We start from the raw sequence: 24149 nt of genomic DNA on the forward strand, positions 1-24149 counted from the left end.
AAAGGGCCCCTCACCAGGTTTGACAATTTTGAGCTAACGAGCGCAATGCATACACTGGGCGTTCACGATCACGTCTGCCAAAATTTGCAACGCTACGCGCCGCGGAAATGGGTTAAATTTCAAGGTGAACGCAGCTTGCCCTTCCTCTCGCGGGCGCGCGCTTTAGAGAATGAGGCGATGACGTACATGAGAAAATGGCCCTACGTAGATGGTAGTGCTGTGACGTCGCTCCTCTACGTAGACGACCGCGCTCTGACGTCGCCAAGAGTAGCACGTGACGCTGCGATAATTATTTGACACGACATGTGTAGTTTGTGTAATTTGTTGCTTGAATAGATTAATAAAACTTCAGAGAAATAGAGATACACAAAGGGAATGTGTTCGTCTTTTTCATTTTTTTTTTTTGTGAATTGCAGCGAGATGCGGGGCTAATGTTTCTCCCTTTCCCATGCGTTCGTGTCCCCGCGGTTAACGCATCGAGCAGACGCCAGCCCTGGAAACGAAAGTAATTGTCTGGCGCGTTCGAGCGCTCATTATGGTCATTTATTCTACCGCGTCCAAGTAAACGTTAATGCGGCACTGGCTCATGATACCGCCACTCTCGTGCTCGTACAAATGTCTCAACTTTCATGCCCGTCCCGCAGAAACAGGCAGTATACCACAGAGAACGCCGACAAAACGCCCACGGCCGCTACATAAAAGAAAGGTAGCGGCTGTGCAACGCCGCTGGCGTGCTCGGGCTGGCTCGGGCACGTCATGCGCACGTGACCATGCATGCGCATTGCGTGTTCATGCAGAATGTTTCATGCGTACGTGTCAAGTGAAGAGGGCAGGGAAGGGATTTGGCTTGCGAAGGCTACACCGGGCGAGTGGCAAGGGTTTGAAACTCGCCTCCTCGCATCACGGTTTCGCGCCGCTACAAATTATTACTTTTCGCAGCTCGTAAGGAACCGATTTGAAAAATTCTTGCGGCATACTGCTGTTCATTCGGCGCACAACAACTTCCAGCGTCTAACTAAAATTTGCTATGTGGCCTGGTGAGGGGCCCTTTAAATATTGCATCTGTACCCTATTGAAAATCATGGGTTCGTGGATGCTGGAATTCTTGGTGGATAAGGTGGAAACAATAGTGGTCAAGGTGGAAAGAATAGTGGATGCAGTGGAAGCTGTGGTGGTCAAATGGCTGATGATGGCGAGAGTGGAAAAAATGGTGGCAGGTGGTGGTGGTGGTGGAGAGCTTCTTTTGGTGTTAAGTGGAAATGCTGGCTTATGGAGGCGAGCAAAACATGTTTTGGTGAATGGCTTGGTGAACAAGCTGGATGACAGTGGCATGCTGAAAGTGCGAGTGACATTATGTGAAATCACTGTCACTGATAATGTTTTCCTGTTGAATGTGCAGAAATATGTTTAAAGTTCAAAGAAGCCAACTCCGATCATTAAGCTTTCCAGCCCGCTTTTTTTAATTCATGCGGCGTCAATCACCGCCTCAAAATTTGTGGAGTACAGCAGCCGTGAATGTTTACATTTTGCGCACGCACTTATCTGGCTTACGTCCGCGATGTGCTGCTGCATTGTGATGTTTACAAGTCTAGAAGTGTCTGTGTGAACAGCGACAGTAACTGTGTTACATCGCCGCGCAGTTGCCCAGAGGTAAATGAGCCCTGCCAGCGGGTAGACCAGAAAACAGCCGCCGCTTGATACCGCCACGCTAGAAACGCAACTCTGGCAATTCTTGCACACTCACTTACCTCAGCGGCACTTTAAGGTAACAGTGAAAATGCATGCGAAGCTAAAATGCAGAAACGTTTACCTTCGGCCTGCGTCGAGATAAGCCTCACCAAGTACACTCAAAGAAATTTCCGTATTTAGGAACCAAGAAAGCGGATACAGTATCCAGGAAAAACAATGACTCCAATCCTTCGCAAATATGATGGACATAGCACACTTAAAACAATAATTTTTCGCTGAATTCTGCAAAACAGAAGCGTCTCCTCCTTCACGACGAAAATCAGCAGCAAGTAGTGACTTACAATACGGAATGACTCCAATACTTCGCGAATATCATGGACACAGCACACGTAAAACAATATTTTTTCGCGGAATAGTGCAAAACACAAGCGTCTCCTCCTTCATGACAAAAATCGGCCGCAAGTATCTCTTGTAATACGGATGACTTCCAGGAATTCATACCAACATGGTCGTCGCATACCATCGCTGCGACTACGCGTTTTGCACCTCTGTTATTGCACGAAACTATTTGATCCCAAACGGCAGTTCAGGAGGCCATCGCGGAAAGAGAAATCCATTCGACATATCAACCGAGGGGGCGCACATGGGCGCACTGCGATCGTCACTCGTTGACTCATTCGTCCACGGCAGCTACCCCCTTAACGGTTAACCCTAACGCCGTACGCACGAAGCGGGACGGCGGGACCATGCTGGAGCTGCTTTTTTCATACGCTCTACGTCTTCGAGGTGAGTGATTGACTTCCCATCTTTTCGCCTTTGTGGTTGTAGATCGTGCCGCTAAAAATCGATCTGCTGTCATATGCTCACGCTCAGCAATATCTGAGACGAGGCCGCCTCGAGTAAAGGCGGGGAATTGTGCGGGTTACGCCAACGTTTTCGTTAAACTTTGATCCCCGCACTACGCAGATATAATTAGTATGATTCTTACCCTTGCGGATTGTACCGTGCATGTTTTTTGAGGCGGAGTTCAAAGTGAGCGCACAAACTGCAGCATTTACGGAAATCGCGGAATGATCGTGTAGGTCGTGTTTACAACTCGAGCTTGTGGTTTTCGTTTCGCGCTGATAACTTCGCCGCAGTTGTCGCATTACGCTTTATTCTGCGCCTGCACAAGGAATTAAGGACAAGAATATTGCGATTGCCAGCACTGTTCAGGCTTGTCAGTGCCGGAGCGCAGCCGCTCCATGTGTGTGTCTCTCCGCCGTTAGGTGAGCCTCTGTTTACACTGCCCATATGCCGCTGCTCCGAAAGACGAGACGATCTACCGTGAAATCGTGGCGCGCTGCAGCCTTCACGCGTGTGATCACCGTCGGGCGAAAGTGCATCTCCTCCGCGGTGTCTGATAAAAGGCACGAGAAGCCCCAGAAGGGAACTGTAAACTCAAGGGAACTCAAGCAGCATGTAATTTTTTGCGGAAAGCTATTTAAAACCACGGCTCGTGAAACGCGTTGTCAGAAAATCTGTGTTTCCTTAATTAGGTTAGGACAAAATTTCCCCTGTACAACGATGGTAGGATATTAACTTAAATTAAGTTTTACAAACTTTTACGCTTTAGTGGTTTTTTTATACTTCCTTTATATGGGCAATATGGTCTATATTGGTGATTTTTTAATACAAAGATAACATTCAGTGATATGTGATAGTTTTATTAACTCATTGTCAGGAAGTTTTACTGTAGGTAAAAAATAATTTGAGATGTATATAGTGTGAAATAATGCGTACAGCTGGCGACAAATTTGCAAAAAATGTTTGTTTTTGCACATGTTTGGTCGTGAATTTACCATTGAGGTCGCCCTAGTAAAAATATGGTAAATAACGCATTTACTAGTAAGCTTCATTGGCTACTGATTGAGAAAGTTTTATAAAATAATGTAGTGCTTTAAGCGAGAAAAATATTTTTGAACTTGTGTTCTGCCAGTCTGTGTACTTGCGCGTGTTTGTACCTCGTAGCAATCCATCCTAGCGGGCGAGTACAAGCAGCACGGACATGTGGAAGATTTAGACACGATAAGCAGCTTTGTCCGTGCTTATTTCAGTGATCTACTAGTGCATCTTAGCCTGAGCCAACGAGAAAGTCAAACCATACTAGAGTGAATGTGGTCGCCACATGCAGCTCTCCGCTAACGGCCCCATTAGTGTGCTTTTACAGCACCGGGAAGTAATACCGATGTTTGGAACACCCCGTTACCTATGCGCTAAGATTTAGAAGTGGGAAGGACACTACGATTAGGAAAAAGATCTTATAAAGATCAAAAACAGGATAAGATGCAGTCATGAACCAACACATTCATATTCAAGTGACCATGTTTTACCATTGACCATGTGTTGGTTCATAACTGCAACTTATTCACCATGCAACATATCCTTTTTTTTATTTTGATAGATCCTTTTCTTAATCATAGTGTTCTTCCCGCTTCTCAATCCTAGCGTATAGGTAATGTGCTGCTGCGTAAGCACACTGTGCGAGCAGTCGGCGGACAGCTGCACGTGGTTAAACGCACTTTAAGTAGGGGCTGGATTTCTTGTTTACTCAGGCTAACACTCAATAGTAAACCATTTAAATAGGCACGTACAAAGCTGCTTATGTTGTCAAAATGTTCGTGTCCGCGCAGCTTGTACATGCCGCTGGGACGCATTGCTACGAGGTATAAACACGCGCAAGCACAGAAACTGGCTGAACACTTCAAAAATATTTTTATTGCTTAAAACAAAAAAAAATATTTTATGAAGGTTACTAGTGATTGCGTTGTTTACCATATTTTTACTAGGACCACCTCAATGCTAAGTTTACGACTAAACATGTGCAAGAACAAACTTTTTTGCAACTTTGTCGCCAGCTGTACACATCATTTCACACTATATACATCTCACATTACTTTTTACCTACAGTAAAACTTCCTGATAATGAGTTAATACAGACTCTCTGCTTCATATTTCTGCATCCACAAGTAAACTGAATATCAAGTTTTACGAAGTTTAGGTGTCTGTGTAAGCTTGACTTGTGATGTCACTGTATGTCATGTACTTGAGGAATGAACAAAAGAAGGGACTAAAGGGCTCGTTTTTCTTTGTTAGACAACCTTAATGACAACTAACAGGCAGTCAAGCCAAGAAAAGTATTGGGGACGTTATTTGTATGCCACCAGCAGGTACCAAATATGCAAGCTTCGAATAATGCATCCGATGTCCTACCGATTGAGCTACGGCAACGGTCTTTCTCCTGGCCATTTTATCGAGTGTATCTGTGTTTATCGGTCGATGCTGGCAGCACGTTGTCTTTTTGTCCACTTTAAATTTTTTGATTACTACAAATAACATCCCCTATAGCTTCCTTGGCTTGATTGTCTGTTGGTTCTCATTAATGTACTTGAGGAAGACTTTTCGTTTCATGTAAAATCTGATGAGGCGCCCTCATTTTTACGATTACGTTGGTCACGTTCACTGAGGCTGAGGCCCTCATTGGAGCATCACCATGAAAAACAGATTTCACCCTAAACGAAAAGTCTCTCAGGTACAATCGACCACAAAATAATACGGGCCACACAAGTGTGTGATGAAATTGCCGTCTACACTGTCTAGGGGCGAGCCATCCGCTTTCGAGAGCATAGCTGTGGCCACGCATTCTCCAGAGCAGCACTCTTGACAGCAGATGGCTCACCACTAAACAGCGCAGATGGCAATTTTGGCACGTGCTCCCATGGGCCATATTATTTCGTGGCCGACTGTACGTGAATTATAGTGACATCACAAGTCAGACATCCACCTAAACTTAGTGCATATTCAGTTCATTTGTCAATGAATCACTCCCATTCCTTCGATGTATGAGTAACCGAAACAGGAGGCAAAAGTTCTCTGTCTACCACAAGCAAACACATTCACACCGCTACGTGCATTTCAGTTTGAGCCATCCGGTAAGTCAAAAGCATGAGTTGTCAATAGCTTATTCAGAATAAATGAAACGCACTGTAAGTTAGAATCTGACAGAAGCAAATGAAGTGTGATTTTCACTGAACCCCCCCCCCCAAAAAAAAAAAAAGAAACAGCCTGCCCACATCTCTTCCTTCATAAGACAACCTGGCAGAAAGAAAGCATGTCCAAGAACAATGCTCAAAAACAAGTATCTTGTGTTAATTTATCTCTCCCCTATGTATAGGTACCAGTGCAGTCATCCGCCGAATTTTAAAGAAAGATATAAATATCATCCTTCTACTGACCCCCAAAATCCATGCTACAACATATACAGTAATACCTCGTTAACCCGAACTCGCATATCTCGAAAAATCGGCTAATCGAAATTTTCTCGCTACCGAACGATTTCCTATAGGTGCAATGTATTTATTGCCCTTCATCTCGAAGTATTTCTGTGCCCACTTTCGGTTATCTCAAAATCTCGACTGAGAATGGAACCAAAACTTCGCCGTCGAACCGTTTCACAAAATACTAGCGGCAAAATGTCATACGTTTCACAAGGTTCGCGCAAGGCTGTCGCGTTTACGACGAAGTGGACACTGTTCCCGAAAGTAAAGTCGAAACCTAGCGGCATAACGACTTTGTCGAGCAACCCTGTGTCACGTCATGTGACGCTATAGACGTGCACATAAGCAGGCCCTGCAAAATAGCTCGGGTCGTACACGTTTTGTTTACCGTCAGAGATGCGATTTCAGCATTTCATTTACGCAAGGCACGTCGCGTGGATTTTTTCGTCGCTCGTGCGATGTGGTGAGGATAACGCCACCAAAAGCCAAGCAAGTCACTGATGCTGCAAAGAAAGGTAGCACTAATCAAAGAAGCGGATTCGAGGCTCGAAGTTCCGGACGTCAAAACGGCGCTGATTGTGTGGTTGCACCGTGCGAGAGGTGCCCCTTCGAGTCACAACATTGACAGAGAAGGCCGATTCTCTGGACTTAGTGGTGGGCTACACTGATCTCGCCTGCAACATCGACTGGTTTGACCATTTAAGTGAAACAACTTAACGTCACGCACGGTGATCGCGGCAGTGTCGACGCAGCTACTCCAGGGGTGACGACATCAGCTGAGACAAGAAATGTGTTTCGTATGATGCGAAAAGTGCAGCGGTGCGGATGATCGCCACATGCGGTGTGTTAAGCAACTCGAGAAAGCTTTGCTAGGTGCAAGTGTTACTGCGAGGCAGTGCCGAAAATACAAAGGCAGCGCCGAAAAACACAGCTGGTTGACAGCTCTGGTATGTCATTATTTCTCTTTAAGTTCTTTACAAAGAGTCAGTTAGGCCCTCCTGTTAAGAAACTGGTCCGTAGTGATAACGTTTTTAGATACGACTGGACTTCTCAACAGAATTTGCGCAACTTTGCTTATCTCAAAAATCTGCTTAACTCGAAGTTCACTAGGGTAGCTTGTTTGGGCTTGTTGGTTTGGCATGACACAGGTTGAAAGCGCAAAAGACGAAGACAGAGAAGAGGCTTGACACACACGGGCACGCAGCGCTCGTGTGTGTCAAGCCTCTTCTCTGTCTTCGTCTTTTGCGCTTTGAACCTGCTTAACTCGAAATTTGTTCTGGTTCTTACTACTTCGAGTTAACGAGGTATTACTGTAGAAGTAAAGGGGTTATCTACCAAACCAGTTGTTCAGACTGACAAGCAGCATACAGTGGGAAAAAAAAACAAAAAAAAACAGCAGGGGCATCATCACAACAATGATGTCAGAACCTACACTTGACAACGCGACGCCTTAGTCAAACATTGAGAGTAGGCAAGCCACAAAATTGGTTTCTGAGAAGTAGTTGCGTTCTTTCTCTTCAGTTCTATTTGAAGTTGAAAAGGCGCGACCTACCATCTTCGTTCTCACTCCCTCTTCGAAAGGATCACAGTTGATACCTTAAAATCCGGATTGAAATGAACCAACTTTTTTTTTTCAGTTAGAGACGTATCACTTTTAATCATTTCTGAGTGCACCATGCTTTGCAGTGGAAAACAACATCTGCATTAGGAATTGAGTTTGCTTGCAAAGGGTTCTGTTGCAGTTCAGTATCAGAATTGCTAAGCACTGTTCAAAGGCCGACACTGTTTTGGTCTTTAGAACTGTGGTGTATCTCTTTAGAGCTATTATTTACCTCTAAACTGATAAACCAACCAACCAAACTGCCTTTAGAAGCAGTTTGGTTGGTTTATGAGCGCAAAAATATTTTGGGTGCCGAATGGTAAAGTTGCTTTCATCATTGCAGAAACAGCAGTCCTGCCTCTCTTCAATATCTGAAGAGCACATTATGCTATCAAGAAAATGCTCACTGCTGAAACAGCACCACACGTTAACAGCAAGCGGAAGAGTAAGGTATCTGCAGTTCAAGCAGTGCAAAGGTAACAACTCGACGTGGGTAATCTATTGCTTGCCTGTATTTCCCAACCAAAACATTTGTATGCATTTTAGGGCTTTTACGTTGTTATGCAACATTGTTGCACGACTAGTGCAGCCGATAAGCAGCTAACAGCTGCGCCAAATTGTACTGAAAGTGGTCTTTCCTGCTTTTCCTCTACCAAACAGCATTTTAGACAAAAAATGCTCCAAGCTTACACCATAGACGCACAAAAGCTAGCCAACTCGTAAAATTTAATTGAAGACCTAAAGCATGCCATCATTGTCTTGGTGATAAACTTGAGGGGTCATAGTCACGAACATGGCCGGTGCAATCCATAGCACCTGCAGGTTTAATTATGTTGCGTTTCTCTCTGGCTGGAGTTTTAGTGTTCTGATGCTGCGCAGCTATTTTTCTCGTGCTACTGTGATGGCGAGCCTGATAAAGAGGCTTTTCAGGTGAAAAAGCAGCTTCAGTGAATGTTTCGTTGGAAATTGTTTAGCATAGTAGATGACAGTGCAGCATCATTGTACCCAACCCCTGGCTTCAAGAAAAAAAAGAAGGAAGCCTAACCACTGCTGCCTATGGTTGCAATTTAAGGAGCTTTCATACAACACAATGCATAGTTGTCAAGAATAAACTTTGCGCATTACAGGTGAAGAAACGTACTATATGCCCTCATTGTAACTATGGCTCAGTTGTGCACATACTGAGGCATGTTCTGTATTCATAGTTACTCTTAAATCTTATTTGTTTTTATGTTTGCTTGCTTGCTGCATGCCCGATGTGTAAGCATGCTGCAAGTACAAATTCTAAAAATGGCTTTAGACCATGATATACCCATGGAGAAGAGCAAGCTATTAAAATTGAATGAAATTAGCCTGCTCATTTAATTTCGAAAGCAATGTTGATACAAATATAGCCTGACCTGCCACATATGGTATGTTGACTATTTTAATTCATGTTGAAACTGTATGGTAAGTCTGCATCTCACACTGCTTCTGAAGTGGTTTTTGTTGTGGCAGATCAGCTTTTTTAATACATCAGTATGTGTACTGAAAGGTGATGTGCCTGTTTCACCACTGCAACAGCTCTAAGATGATGATGTGTTTCAAAACGCCCCGGTATTCTGAAGTGAAACCACTTGAGAATATCTTGCCTTCCAACTTTCTTACACATAATTCCATCATCAAAGCACACTCCATGTGGTGCTTTGCTACCTTGAATAAGTGTGCATCTATTAGCTACAATTTACTTGTGTCTAACATGCATTTGTAGTTTTCCATATGTGTCTAGTTACCCTTTGTTCAACAAAAAGATAGAATAAAGCAGAAAAGTGGCAGGTTAACTAGCAGAACTAGTCATAGCACAAGTCTGGTTGGAAAGAGGATATGGCAACCATAACAGGGGAAGCCTGTGTGGATATGTGGTTACATATAGCAATACAAAATGTATTCTGTTCTACTTGAAAAGGAAAAAGTTAATATTGTTGCTTTAAAATGTAAAACAATAAAAGAAAATCAGATGGCTATAGTTGCTTCTTCGTGCATTCAAGTGTGAGGATGACATGCTTTTGATAGCAGAGGCAGCTCTGCTCCCACTTTTGAAGGAAAGTGGGTACCTTTGATCATTTAATGAGTACTACCACACAGGCTGCTGTACCACAGGGCTCCGGCAGCAGTTATCCGTAGTGTGATGTCTGAAAGTGTGCACCAACTTCGAGTTTCCACTAACTCTCCCAAGTAACTTATTTTGTTACAGTGGCTAGATGAAACGTTTGTTTGATTAACACCATTTCTACACAAAGGAAATCAAGTTTTGTAGCCATTGTTTGAGCTTATGGTGCTGTTGTTTTGCGACAGGTGTTCCTTCTAGATCGGATGGAGCTTGGAAGTATTTCAAGACGTTGCAGCTCAGGTGCCCATGGGCCAAAGGGCCTTCATTGTTGCAAAAGATGTGTCGCCGGCAGACGCTGCTGTGCAAGGTATGCCAAAATTGCTTTTAACATGCAGTTCTTGACATAAAAAAGGTACATTGCAAAAAAAGCAGGAAGGAAATGCATATGCCCACACAAGAGCTGTGTGGGCTCTGTATTTTGTGGTCACGCGTCTTTTTTTTTTTTTTGTTACCTCACCAAGCAAAGAAGGCAGTCATTATTGCAGTGCTCTTTTTATGGCATCGGGCTAATTGTGGGCTATGAGTACTTCCATATTACGGTTCGGGATCTCATGCGACAATTTTTTACCAGAGTTGGTTATGCGTAATAATGGACCTTCTCCATCTTGCTTATGTGGCCATACTACAGTTCAGTAACACATGCAGAGTGCATGGCAGGCTTTATCATTAAAGTGTTGTGTATTCACTGAACTGCATGCAGCTTAACAGCTGAAGAAATTTAGTTGTAGTCTGGAAATCATACCCCTCACCACCAGCCGGCTCAGTGGCCTATTGGTATTGTCGCTTGTCTGCTGACCTGAAAGACGTGGGTTCTATTCCGCTGTGATGGTTGCAATTTGACGAAGGTTAAATGCTAGAGGTTCATGTACTGTGTGATGTCAGTGCACATTAAAGGACCCCAGCTGGTCGAAATGATCTGAACCCTTCCACTACTGCGTCTCTCATAGCTTCAGTCGCTTTGATACATTAAACCCTACAAACCATACCCATCCTCACTGCATTTGTGGATGAACTGGTTCTACCATCTGAGCTGTCGTGCTATCTAGGCAGCAGCTGTGTGAAGATACGTTGACGGATGATTTTAAACAATGTCAGTGATTTTGGACAAGTGATCGGCTCCAACTAATAAGCTAGTGCACACCTTTGCTCCTAATATAAATCTAATATAAATTAATCAAACTAATAATCTACGGCAGACACTGTTTGTTGAGGCAGTAAATGAGGCCAGCATGGTAGAGAGGGGCAGCATCAATTGTTCAGGTTCGTGAACTTCAAAATTTTATTAAAAAAAACATTCTTTTCTCCTGTAGTAGTCACGCATTCCATTGGTGACCATTGATTGGGCCTTTATCTTCAGGTTGTCTAAGATAGACAAGAGTTATGAAGCATTGAGTCAGTTAAATTAACATAGATTAGTATTAAGTATGGATTGTGGGTCACTTGGGAGTGACAAATAGTGACTGAAGGATAGTTCTTAGGCGATAATCTTAGTTATTATACATAGAATGCCTGTTTGTGTCATGTTTATTAAGTATATATATTTAATAGGTTGCTATACCTGTGCACTGACCTTTGCTATTGTGCTCTGTCAAAAAGCCTGTCTTTGGCGTGGTCTCAATATCCTAATGTGACATAATGCCTACTATTACAAAAAGCTGTTGAGAGCTCGCAAGCAGCCACCTTGTCTTGTAGGGGTGTCCGAATATTCAAAAATTTCGAATAACAAATCGAATAATCTTCATGCGAATCGAATAGTGTGTATTGAAAATACCAAATAGTTTTCGAATAGTTTTCAAATAATCAGCATGGGCGGGAAAACCCCGCAGTAACTATGCATTGCAACTGCCAGGGGTCATTTTTACTTATTTTTACAATTGAATTACCAAGGTACATGCAGCTTCAGCTTTTAACGGTCTATCGACACTGTATTGATCGTCGGATAAAGGCGCGTTTGCTAAAAACTGCAGTGTCACAGAAGTTAATGTGTCGCCAACCCACTATCATCACCATGAGATCGGTCATGAGACTGTGGGGATGACGGCTGCATTCGGATTCAGAAGTGCAATTTTTGTACGTGTTTACATGACTGACAACAGACACAATGTTATGTTGATGTAAACTGCTCTTGCAGATGCAGTATTCAACCATGATATTTAGCTGCCTTTGGTGCCAAGGCCCATGAAGTGAATACCAGTTTGTGTGTTTCACTAAATGGTTAGCTGCATGGGTGATGTTCAGTTCATTATTGCTTAATTCTTATGCCACACTTCAGTTTTAATAAAAGGCTGATGACAAAGTGGCACCTTGAATAATGTAGTGACTGCTGTATTTCATTGTATAGTTACAAAATCTCCTGAATGCTCTAGTTGCTGATGCATACGCGCTTACCTCAGTTTACATAATTGTAATAGTTTTCGTCGGTTAAAAGTAATTGAATATTTCTTGAAAATAAAATGTTACGAAATTTCAGAGCTGTTTTGAAAATGGTTGCTTTACTATTCGAATAGTACTCGATTCGGTTCTAAAATTGACTATTCGCACATTCCTGTTGTCTTGTGTACTGCAAATTTGGCAAATTTTATACATGACAGTTTATTTCAGCAGAAGCTTTTGCTTTCACACAACAGCTGCTTTTCTTGCACACTTTCAAGCCGACATCCAATTGTCATAAATAATTCCTAAATGTAATGTGGTTTACATGATGGGTTGCAATAGCGATCACATTTCGTGACAAAATTGGAAAGCCCTTATTCTCTTCAGGGAGAACTCGTTATGAATCTGACAGGGCGAGTGATCTGCTCACGTTGGCTAGTGAAGTATTTCTAAAGCCCAGATGCCCTTGCTTTCATTATTCTGTTGCATACTTTTAACTTAAGACACTTGTTCTAAACATACTGGATTTTTAAAAGTACTTCTGGTGTTTTCATGGGATATACTTATTATTCACATTGCAGTAGAAGGCACGAAAATAAAGTTGAAAAGTGGTGCTCTTTACACATTCGCATGGATTAAATCAAAACACAGTACAGCGAATTCCATGCTCTGTGGGAATAGATTTTATGCGAAGCAGTCAGTGAGAAGCTGCCCATGCTGCATTTTTTTACTCTTTGAGCCAAGCATTACTAGGCTGATTGACGTCTTTGTGTGAATTGAGTAGCTGTAGGCATATCGAGGGCTTACCAGGCATGTTGAGTGCACTGATGTCTAAGGAGTAGCTTATGTTATGATGCAATGTCGGCACTCACGTTAAAAGCACAGTCATCAGGTTGCACGCCACCAGGGTTCAAATCCATCCCAAACTGATATTTATCGTTTCCTTTCATTGGGATTTTTTTTCTCTCTGAGAAGCCGTTGACACCAGCAACATATTTTCTCTGCCGCGGTCTCCTTAGTGCTATCACGTTAAGATTGCCAAAGTGCATTCTTTCCTTTCCTAGGTTAACGAACCGTGAATCATGTGGGGCACATACCCACATTCCACAGGCCGTGGTGTGCAAGTATGGCCACACATGACTAAGGGAAAGGGTTTCATGACGTATTGGACAGGCATGTCACATTATTCATGTGAATGGGCCACGACACTGAAGTTGCGATGTCGCACTCACCATTGATGTTCTTTCAGGTGCTGCTTCTATTGTTCTTGCGCCAGCTGTCACCCATCACGCCGGCACCACTACGACTGGTTTTGCCACAAGCGTCTTGGTGTCCTGATGTCGCAGAGAATTGTTGTGTGACCACATCGTCAGCAAAGTATGAAGCATCATCATTTCCACCGCATCCCGCCTCGCAATTCTGGATGGTACAGCGTTCTCCATTCAGCAAGATGGAACAGTCAGGTGACCAAGCAGCTCATAAGCACACCTATTTCTTCAATGCATGGGGCCTTGGCACTGCAGTTACGATGCCATGCTTATTGTTGACGTTCTTCCAGGTTAGTCAGTACCATAGGTCGGCAAACTCACTCATGTGTCGACTCACTCAGACTCGTATCGAGACGTGAGTCTGAGTGAGTCTGTATGAGTAAAGTTTTGCAAGTCTGAGTCCGAATGAGTTCGGTTGAGAAAAATTATAGTGAGTCTGAGCACGAGTGAGTCCGGTTGAGGAAAATTTTGGTGAGTTTGAGTCTGAGTGAGCCCTAAGGGCAAAATATATTGTATGAGTGAGTCTGAGTGAGCTTCACATTTTTTGCCGACCTATGGTCAGTAGGAAACACACCGGTACCATGAAGACGATGTTTCCCTTGTTGTGGTGTTGTCGCTATTGAATTGTTTGAAATGGGCTCGTGCTGCCTTTTTTTTTTCGAATCAAACATTTATTTTGCATAGTATGGTTACAATGTGAAGGATATACAGAAGAGGCTCCCAAGGTCAGGAGAAAGTGCTAGTACTCTCTGTACATGATTACTAGATACAAATTACCAAATACCTTGACGTACCTTTGACTTCTACTTCTTGGTAGCGACGTTGAATCAAACCCTAAGCCTAGGACTAAGGCATAGACGGACGAATTAAACAATTTGACTTTTTCTGTCCCACATTTGTAAACTAGCTGCAATACAGTCCTGGAATCATTGAATAAGTTCCTTAACATTCGTATTACCCTGGGAAATGACTTGGACACAACATGTTGCTGAATTAGAATCGAAAATCGCAGCGGTGCCATCTGCACAGCCATTATTAACGGCTAATTTAGAAACATCTAATGTGTAAGAAGACATCTGGTGTTATTTTTTATGGTGTTCCAGATATTGGCAATGAAATTTGCACGTCTTTAGAGCAACTCATGAGCGATTTTTGTAGCAATAGGCTTAGTGTCGTACAGTAGCCAACCATTCATTCAGACTCGCTGGGAATCATTGAAAAGTCAGACAAATCGAAAGTCCGAAAAAAGAAGGATTTGCTAGAAGAAAAAAACACCCTTATTAGCCCAGTGGCTGGAAAAACTTGTCAATGTACGTCTGTACACACATTTACACACACACACTCGCAAACAATTCAGCTTGTATTTCAGCCAGTATTTGGCCATCGCTGTAGGCTGTCATTAGCGCTGCGTTAAATTCGCATTTCATTGCTATGGTGAGGGCGACGCGTCATCATCGGAGTCACTGTCCACCTGCGCTGGTTCGAGAACCCGACGCGTCATCTCAACATTGTCCAGCTCGGTGAAAACTTCCGAGCAACATCGGAGTGACGTTGGCCACCTTCCACCTGACGAATAATCGCTGCTTTTTTGCACCATCGGCAGTGTCTTACAGTTGCCACGTTTATTCATTAGTCCTGACCACGCAGATGAACGGGTGGCGTCAGAGCCATCCCAGCAGATCAGGCCTCACACGCCAAGCAACAAATGAGAGAGTGAGATGCAGATGAGGCCTAGCCGCAGAAACAACAGAAAACACAAACCCTCAAATGCCAAAAGGAAACGATGTTGGGCTACCGCATTTATTCGAATCTAAGCCGATGTTTTTTTCGAAAAAACAATGTGCGAAAGTGGGGGTTCGATTTAGATTCGAGTATAGATTCGAGTACAATGATTAAGGTTTTTTTTTTCTGGCCTTGCGAAATTCGGGGGTCGGCTTAGAATCGGGGCCGGCCTAGATTCGAGTGAATACGGTAGTTGGTGTTTCAGTGCTCGTGCTGTCATTCTCTCTTCGTCCGTCTTGTGAGTGCTGTCATTCGCTTCAGACATCAAATTGATCAAACCATGAAACGGCACACCACAGCTGTGGCCACACACACCGAGCCAGTGCCAACCGAGCTGACTCCGAGCGTGGCTTGGCGTGCGGTTTGGCCATTGTAGCCATTCAATCAATACTTGACTGGCTAAAACCCAAAGGCAACCATTACACATAGCCAATAAACATAGCCGTCGACACCGGCAAATGCAATTTCTGCATGGATTTTGACGCTGGCACGACCTCCAGCCATAGCCAATGCAAACTTCGAGTGCTGGCAGCATAGTAAAAGTACTGTAAACATCGCTGACATCTTGTCATTGCGTTTGATGGCGTACCCAAACAGCCAGTAGGAGTCCGAAAAATCAAACAGCACACAGTGGAGCATCCAAATTTTCCACTGAGAGTGTGCATTACTCCTTGTGGGACGAGTTGCGGTGCCGCAAAGGTGTTCGACTAAACAGCGACTATACTTTCGATTCTGATAGCTTCAAGCTCAAGAACACAAGCTTCGGCGCCTCTCATGATTATTCCGAGGCCGTCCAGACTAATACTTGTGCACACAGGCACTTTTGAATGGCCGTTCATTCGAAGGCCATCAAAACACCACAACTCTATTGACTCGATGGAGTTGTCACGCTTCTACAATGCAGTTTTGAAGGGCTGTTTCTCTCAAAGATTGCATGGTGCTGTGGATATTTATTTTCGTATTCTTGTCTTCGAAAGTTAAATAATAGAAATCTGCTTAAAAGCATGGATATGTCTGTTGTTTTTGTTTAAACATTTTAATAAATTGTTTATTCGTAGTTATGAATACATATTTAATTTTTTAAGTTGTTGAGCACCGAAACTGTGGTGAACGATACACGGCAAGACGACATGATGAAGACAAGCACATTGCTGTTGAAAATATGTGCAGTTCGCACATTTAAAGTGGCGAATATACTTGATTAAGTAACGCTCACATGTACTGCTTTTAAAGCATACTGGTTAGATTTGTTGTTTCTAATCGGGAGTACGAGCACACTGTGAACGAGAGGGCACGTTCGCGCTATTTCCGCTTGCGCTGCTGAATGCTTATCGACATTTCAATAGAGTTGTGGTGTGCTTCGTTGGCTTGATAGACTATTGACACGACGGCCTTTGAAGCGTCCTGTGTAGCAGCTCAAGCTTGACCACTGAGTCAATAGACTACCGGTTGGAAGCTCTTTCAAATGCCCGTGTGACACGGGTATAAACTCTATCACTTAAGGCACTACACAAAATCAGTAAGGAAAGACGGTGGCTGCATTTGCCTTACCTTTAATAAGCATTACAATAACAATGTGTGGGACAATGAGGCTGGTCGCATTGCTTGTCTCTCTCAACACTTCATGAAAGATAGACATTCTTCTATTCTGATCTCAGGTCAGACCCCAGTTTCACATCACTCAAAATGCTCAATCACTAAAACCGATAAATCCCTTTTTTCTTGTACACTAACATCAGACGTGCCATGTCAAAGAGTACCGAAATATTTTTGCTAATCGACTCATGTTGCACATCACTAATAGCATGGCTCACTGATGTTGTTCTGAAGAACTTGGTGTTTGTCAGCGAAACACATTACAATATATTTCGATGGGATAGATCAAATTGCAGAGGAGGTGGCGTAATCTTGGTGATAAATGATGACTTGTTGTAGATGCCATTAATTATTAGTTCAATTTGTTAATGTTTGTGTTTCTTTAAAATTCTGTTCAATTGATGCAATTATTGGTGGTATCTACTGTCACCTAATATGAATGATTTTTTTTTAGAATTTCATCGACTTCTGTGTGAAATATCTACACATTTCCCTAACTCTACTGTGTTCATATTCTGTCATATTCAGATTTTACTTTCCCTAATATATACTGGTTCACGCAATCCTTCACAGCAAGTGAGAGCGAAGCTCATATGTTTTTTTAGTCGTGTGTTGATTTTTTACTATTGCAACCTATTACTAATCCCACATGTCGCACATCAAGCACCGCCAACATTATTGACCTTGTAGTAACAAATAATCCTGATGTTTGTTCAAACATAATTAATTTAGAAGGCATTTTGGATCATGACGTAATAACAGGATCCATTATCAGTTCATTTAATAAAAAGAAACTGCTGCTAAACAAATCAGGTGTTGCAGCAGAGCCGACATAATTAACTGAATTGGATAGTTTCTCTGCTAAATTCATTATACGTTAAACCCCAGATATTATTATTATTAAGTTCATTATTCCTTGCACACTGTCAAGCAGAATTGGAATTTGTTTAAAAATAATCTCTCTAAACTTAGCCATGAATTCATGCCTCTCATATCCAATAGATGTAGCAGCAGCACACCATGGTTTAATCAGAGGTTGCGGCGGATGAATACCTAGAAAAAGTGATATTACCAGCAGACAGTAAAAAAGCAGTCTTTTAAACGAGTGGGAAAAGTATAAATGTGGCAAAGAGTCTCTCCTAAAGTACACTCAGCATCACTTTTTCAGTTGTGACATGTCATCTCTGTCAACCAACAACCCTCGTAAATTCTGGCACATTATAAACCTTAGCTTTCATCTTGACATCTTGCTTAGAGATATTAGCGGTGTCATCACTGATGTATGTGATTGTGCTCAGATTTTAATGACTCATCCTAATTAGTTTTTACCAATAAAGATATAAGCTTATTTCTTGAATTAAATACATTTCACGACATTTGCACCCCTGAAATAGTTCCTGATGAAGCGTATTTCAGCTTTGCTAAACAACTTTAAAATTACTAGTAGTTTGTGTCACCTCGGCTTTAAAAATAATTTGCTTAAAAGTACATCACAAAGCATTTGTTCTGTCTTGTCCTGTGTTTTCGCAATCATTGTCAAATGGGCTAATTCCTTATGACTGGCATTTAGTCAGGGTAATGTCTATATTCAAGTCAGGTGAACATTCCTCCCCACTTAACTATCGAGCCATTTCACTAACAAGCACCTTTTGCAAACTTCTCAAGAATGTCGGTCACAGCCAAGTAACTACGTCGAAGATCATAACATTATTTTCAAATATCAGCAGAGCTTTTGTAAGGGTTTTTTATGTGGCACTCAACCTCAACCTGCTGGCCTTTTTAACCACTTACATTTGTTGATGAGGTGGGCTCCCAGGCTGACGCAGTATTTCCAGATTTTTCTAAAGCTCTTGATCGGGTTCCTCACCATCGACTTTACTAACACAGCTTATCATTCATCCTAATGTGCTCACCTAGATTAAAGACTTTCTCTCTTCCGGAACTTTGTTCACCTCTGTTAATAATTCTAACTCTCATTCTGCTTATATGACATGTGGTGTATCCCAAGGAAGTGTGCTCAGTCCTCTGCTTTTTCTAATCTACATTAATGATGTGCCTGCCTGTGTAAAATGTAATGTTCGACACTTCGCTGCTGACTGTATGATTTACTGTAACATTACCAATCACACTGACCTGCAATCCCTACAAACTGACCTTAAACAGTTCTGATTGGAAACAAAACATGTCTTTCACTCGTCATGCAGCTCGCATTCCAACCACTTACATCCTCAATAGCAATACTGCAAAACTAACAAAATGCACTAGGCTCTCGATAATTCAAACTCGTGGGGACCCCCCAATGTTGTTTGAATTACCAGAAGTTCAAAAAGCACGTGTTTACAGCTTGAGAACAGTCAGTCGACAGGCATTTGTGAACAAGTAAATACAAGTGCGCCAAGCGTTGGGGGGAGGGGGGGGAGCCACTTGAGTGAGAGTTCATTGCATCACTACAAAGTGGTGTTGAGATGCAAAAAAGAGAGCATGTTGGATTGCCACTGTGGTGCGTCCATGGAATTGTCATTCAGACATAACGGGGGAAAAAACGGTGCAAAATTATGACAGGACACAAGACGAAGAAGGGACGACAACAATGCTGGCTTACAACTGATCCTATTTTTCGACATGTGGGCACATATATACCATGACAGTCAAAAAATAGAAAATTTTAAAAATAAAGTAACAAGGTTGGTGCCCCTATCTCTCATCAACATGCATCACCGCTGAGCACCACAAGCACGTGCTGTACATATCACCGACGGTTTAAAAAATCTTATATTTTTTTTTGTGAAAGGGTCACGGATGGCATGCTGACACAGTTAGTTTCTATACATTCTGTTTCTGCAGCTTCAGTTATTTCTCTGGTTGTATGATCTTTGTTTTTTGCTATAACTTTGTTTCTGAAAAGATTGGTTTGCAGCCACAATCCCTTCAGTGGAGGCCTAGATGGCCACTAATCGCACTGTTTACGTTGTAGTTATGCTCTCTTAATCATTCAGTAAGGCATCTTCCTGTTTGCCCTATATATTTTCCTAAACAGGACAGTGGGATTGAATAAACGACGAAACCATACCAAAGTGAATAGACATTACAAAGTAAACGAAACAGGAAGGCAGCAGCCTCAGTTGTGTTCCATAAAGCACGTAGACCTATATGTAAACTGTATTGAAGGCTTCATCAATTCAATCCCACTGTTGTGTGGAGGAAAATATATAGGGCAGAGAGGAAGATGCCTTAACGAGCGACTAAAAAAGTGACATAAGTGACAAGGGCGTAAGATGCAAATCATAACATGTATGCCATGTACGGTTTGATTCACATGCCACAGTCTTGGGACGCTTGCAGTCGTTTCGTTAAATGGATATGTACCAAAATTATTATGGGGTGGAATGACTCTATGACGAACAATAATTACAGGGGGAACGTGAATGCCTTCATTTGCCTCGAAAACAAAGAATGCGGTCTATGCAGCTCCTTGTTGACTGCTTTGCATTACATTGGTTCCCACAATGTGTGGAATCTGCCAAATTTTTGTGTGAAGTTCTACACTTTAGCCGCAGATTGAGGTTCCATGTATTATCTGTATCTGCATGTATTAGCGTAATGTACTCATAGAACTGCTAAATGAGCTCGCGCTATTTTGCTGTTGTACTTGCCTGGTGTGATTGTACTAACACGATATCTTTTTCTCTTTTCTTTTTCAGTGAACAAATCTGCGCAATACTGTTGCATTGTGGAAATCATACAGGTACCATGGGTGTTAAGAAGTTTTGATATTCCTTCTATGTAATATAAATTCGAGATTTAAAGATAATTAAATGAAATAAAGCTTCTCTGACAATTTTTATTTACACAATATGTTGAATGCCTTTGATGTATTTTGTTTTATAATTCTAGGACAATAAAGTTTGATTTCAGTGAAGATAAAACTTGACCTTGTCGGTTTTTAAGCATGCGAATTCACTTCATATATTCTTCGCGTTTGTTTTTTACATATACAGGGCTGGTCAAAAGTTCCCAGGCCATGCTGCCATAGGATTACGTGGGATAGCGACCTGCGAAATTTTGACTACCCCCGTATCTGCTGAAGATACATCTGATTTTTACGTATGCCTAATGTTGAACTTACAGAAAGCACATTAGCTTTTTACGTCCATTTAGTATCGGCAATACGAATAATGTGTGAGAAATCGTCCACGTAACAGAAAACACATTAATTTTTTACGTCCATTTAGTAATGGCATTACGAATAATGTGTGAGAAATGGTTCACGTAACGGCTCTTGTTTTGTAGCATCGGTTGCTTCATTTCTTGATTGCGGAGCGCTTCATAATAGCATGAATGGGCTTTACGTGCCATGGATTCTACGTCATCTCTGGTCTACCGTTTACCTTATGCGGAAGAGTGGTCGGCAGCATTTTACCTACAGGTTTTTCCGTATTCAAGGGCCTTTTTTTTTAAGAGTGTAGGACTTCCAACATCATAATCTACCACCATGATTTCCACCAAAGATTAGGCGTAGCGTACAGACCGAGTCCGTCTACGTGTCATCGGCGCTTCTGGCTTTCAGGATACACGATTCCGATGAGTACGAATGACCTTACAGCACAGCTGTGGCATCGGCCAACCAAAATTAAGCATTTTTTTCTTGTGTACGGTGTCCGCACAAGAAGCGATGAGCATAGATGCGACGCGCTTCCAGCAAACGCCTCCGGTGACCAATCGCCGCCGGTCGCACTCGCCGGCGCTTCTCTTACACGTATGAGAGAACATAGACTTCACAATTCGTACTCCTTACTGAACCAATATGATGGCATAATTTTCCCGCACACTGCACTTGTTTTTGGGCCAGCTGTTATGCAGTTGTAGCTAATGATGCAGCGTCAGATCAGTACGCTGGCACGGCTGCGCTGTACGTCGCGCGAAATAAAAAACATCCCAATACTCAATCAATTGTACACGCGTATTTATCGAACGAGATTAGAGTCGACATAAAGCCTCTGCATTTGTCGCCCTTTGGAAAAAGCGAGAAACCGCTATCAAACTTCGCAGTAGCATCCGGTTAACTATACCCGCTCCTCGCTCCACTTCACATTTTTATTGGAGTTACGTTGTGAATTATAAAGAAAGTTAGCGCTGTTGCCATTATCGATCGATGTGCCTTTAATTACCGGCAGCAGTTTGTTTTCGTTTAATAACAATGCAAAGTTTCGTAGGATGTGAAGATCGTGTCTCTCTTCAGTATGAGACATACAAAGCTAAAGCCAAACGGTGTATTAGTATGCTGACTAGCCATTTTGTAGGACGCAAAGCAAGTGTAAGCGCGGCATGATCGGCAGGCACGCCGAGCCATCACGGTCGACGAGGTCTGTCTTCCGAGAAGAAGCTGCTCAAGTGCGCAGTGTTGAGACTTTTGAGCCCGTTCCGGAGTGGCTTGCACGTCTGGACGCTTGTGTGTGTTTGCCTGACTTTTGAACAGCCTCTCACTGTAGGCAACACTGTGGGTGTTCTGCATGTTAAGGTAGTTCTAATGTGACGAAGTAGGTAGTGTGTTGTTCACAGCTATAACGGGTCATGTTTCCATGAATTAAAGAAAAAAACGAAAAAAAAGTCAGCGTGGCGTAGCGGTAGAGTACTCGGCTCGGGATCCGCAGGTCGCACGTCCGACTCCCGTTGGCGGAAGTTTTTTTTTTTTTTTTTGCTTACGGCTTTTTTTTCCTTTGTAGTAATGCTTTCTACATCGCCTTCTACAAAATTATTTATGTGTGGCAGCTAGGCACGATGGTCCTGACATTGTAGAGCCGCTTTACGCCCAGTTATTCTCCAGCATCCACACTCTAAGAAAAAATCGAGTATTTGGGGAGTATTTCTGCCGCACAACAATAATCGTCATCCACCTCGCGTACTTTCCTCGCGTTATCATCGCGGTCGCGGCATTTTCCGGTCACGAACGGCGCGCGCGTTATCAGCGCTACATAGCATTCTTGATAGGAAAGTGACGAGAGCCGGGTTTTCAAGAAAGAAAACGCGAGCAAGCCGGATGACGATTATTCTTGTGTGGCAGAAATACTCCCCAAATACTCGATTTTTTCTTAGAGTGCATCCTACGCCAGCATCCAGCATACACCATGTGCCACCACCTTCTAGCACCATAAACCACCATAATGATGGATGGTGGATAAATTTTCAGTAGGGTAGCGAAGCCTTGGAAATGACTAATGGGTTGCGCTCTCTTGCGCCTTCTCGTGGGTCGTCCTCTTTGGCTTTTCCCGCTCTCCTTCTGAATCTGTGTTTTAGGGGTGAAGCTCCTTATAGCATCACCTGGTCGGCCGTCGCTCCATGCGCCGTGTCCCCGCCGTCGCGTCTCCCGTATCATTCAATAGATGAAGCTGTCCCATAGAGATGCAATGCAGTGGTGGCTAACTTCAACGGTAGCAGCTCAGAACCAGTCGCTGTTCGGCGGGGCCTGAAGCAAGGATGCCCCCTGTCTCCACTTCTGTACATGTTGTACACGTCAGAAATGGAGCGGCTACTCATCGAGTCGGGTATAGGCTTCAGGCTCGCATTCACATGGGCTGGTCTTCCGGAAACGTGGACATTGCCGGCGCTGGCGTATGCGGATGACATTGTGCTGCTGGCCGAGAACGAAGCGTAGCTGCAAAGTCTAGCAATAACATGCGCCAAAAAACCTGGCGACACTGGGGCTTACATTCAACCCCGCCAAATCAGCTGTGCTTCGCTTCTCAGGCTCATCTGCCGACACACCAGAGGTGATGCTACCCAAGGGTGATCTCATCCCTCAAGCCGTACAATACAGGTACCTTGGAGTGATCCTAACCACGGAAGGTGACATACACGAGGCACATGAGAAACATTTGAAGATACCATCAACCCGTGCGTGCAACATCCTGCGACGGCAGTGTCTATGGGGATGCAACCGCTATGTGCTTGTTCGTGACCTGTGGACATCCGTACATGTACCGGGCCTGACTTTCGCAAACGCCATACTGTGCCTTTCCGCCAAAACAAGAGAGTGGCTCGAACGTGGACAGCGCGCGGTAGCCAGGCTAGCACTTGGCTGCCACGGGCGTGTTGCTGCACAGGCGATTCAGGGAGACATGGGATGGTCGGCGTTTGAGGCCCGCGAGGCACAGAGCCAAATCGCCTATGAGGCGCGCCACCGCAACATGGACGATACCAGGTGGGCCCGGAAGCTATTCCGATATGTAAATATCGTTGGCATCCGGACACAGTGGTGCGCCCGTGTGCGTACCCTGCGCCGAAAATACGGCTTCACGGCAAGCACTGAGGATGAGGCCGCCGAGCGCAATACTGACATACGGACCCTGGTACGCCAAGCGGAAAACGCCCAGTGGAGC

At 43.3% G+C, this 24149-nt stretch overlaps 1 protein-coding gene across 1 annotated transcript; it reads left to right on the forward strand.

Annotated features, from left to right (window-relative positions):
- The first annotated feature begins 6352 nt into the window (after positions 1-6352).
- On the forward strand, positions 6353-20626 carry LOC119399446 (uncharacterized). Its single transcript, XM_049417705.1, has 5 exons — positions 6353-6952; positions 7949-8081; positions 9940-10061; positions 13377-13590; positions 20475-20626. The coding sequence occupies exons 1-5, from the start codon at positions 6842-6844 to the stop codon at positions 20558-20560; spliced, it is 666 nt and encodes a 221-aa protein (XP_049273662.1). The 5' UTR covers positions 6353-6841; the 3' UTR covers positions 20561-20626.
- Positions 20627-24149: the final 3523 nt, after the last annotated feature.

This window comes from Rhipicephalus sanguineus, chromosome 7 (genome assembly GCF_013339695.2).
Source record: "Rhipicephalus sanguineus isolate Rsan-2018 chromosome 7, BIME_Rsan_1.4, whole genome shotgun sequence".
NCBI lineage: Eukaryota > Metazoa > Arthropoda > Arachnida > Ixodida > Ixodidae > Rhipicephalus > Rhipicephalus sanguineus.

Coding starts and splice junctions, on each gene's coding strand:
- LOC119399446 (XM_049417705.1), top strand. CDS start 6,842: ATGCGGTGTGTTAAGCAACTCGAGAAAGCTTTGCTAGGTGCAAGTGTT. Junction 6,953..7,948: donor ACAGCTGGTTGACAGCTCTG/GTATGTCATTAT, acceptor TCATCATTGCAG/AAACAGCAGTCCTGCCTCTC. Junction 10,062..13,376: donor GGCAGACGCTGCTGTGCAAG/GTATGCCAAAAT, acceptor ATGTTCTTTCAG/GTGCTGCTTCTATTGTTCTT.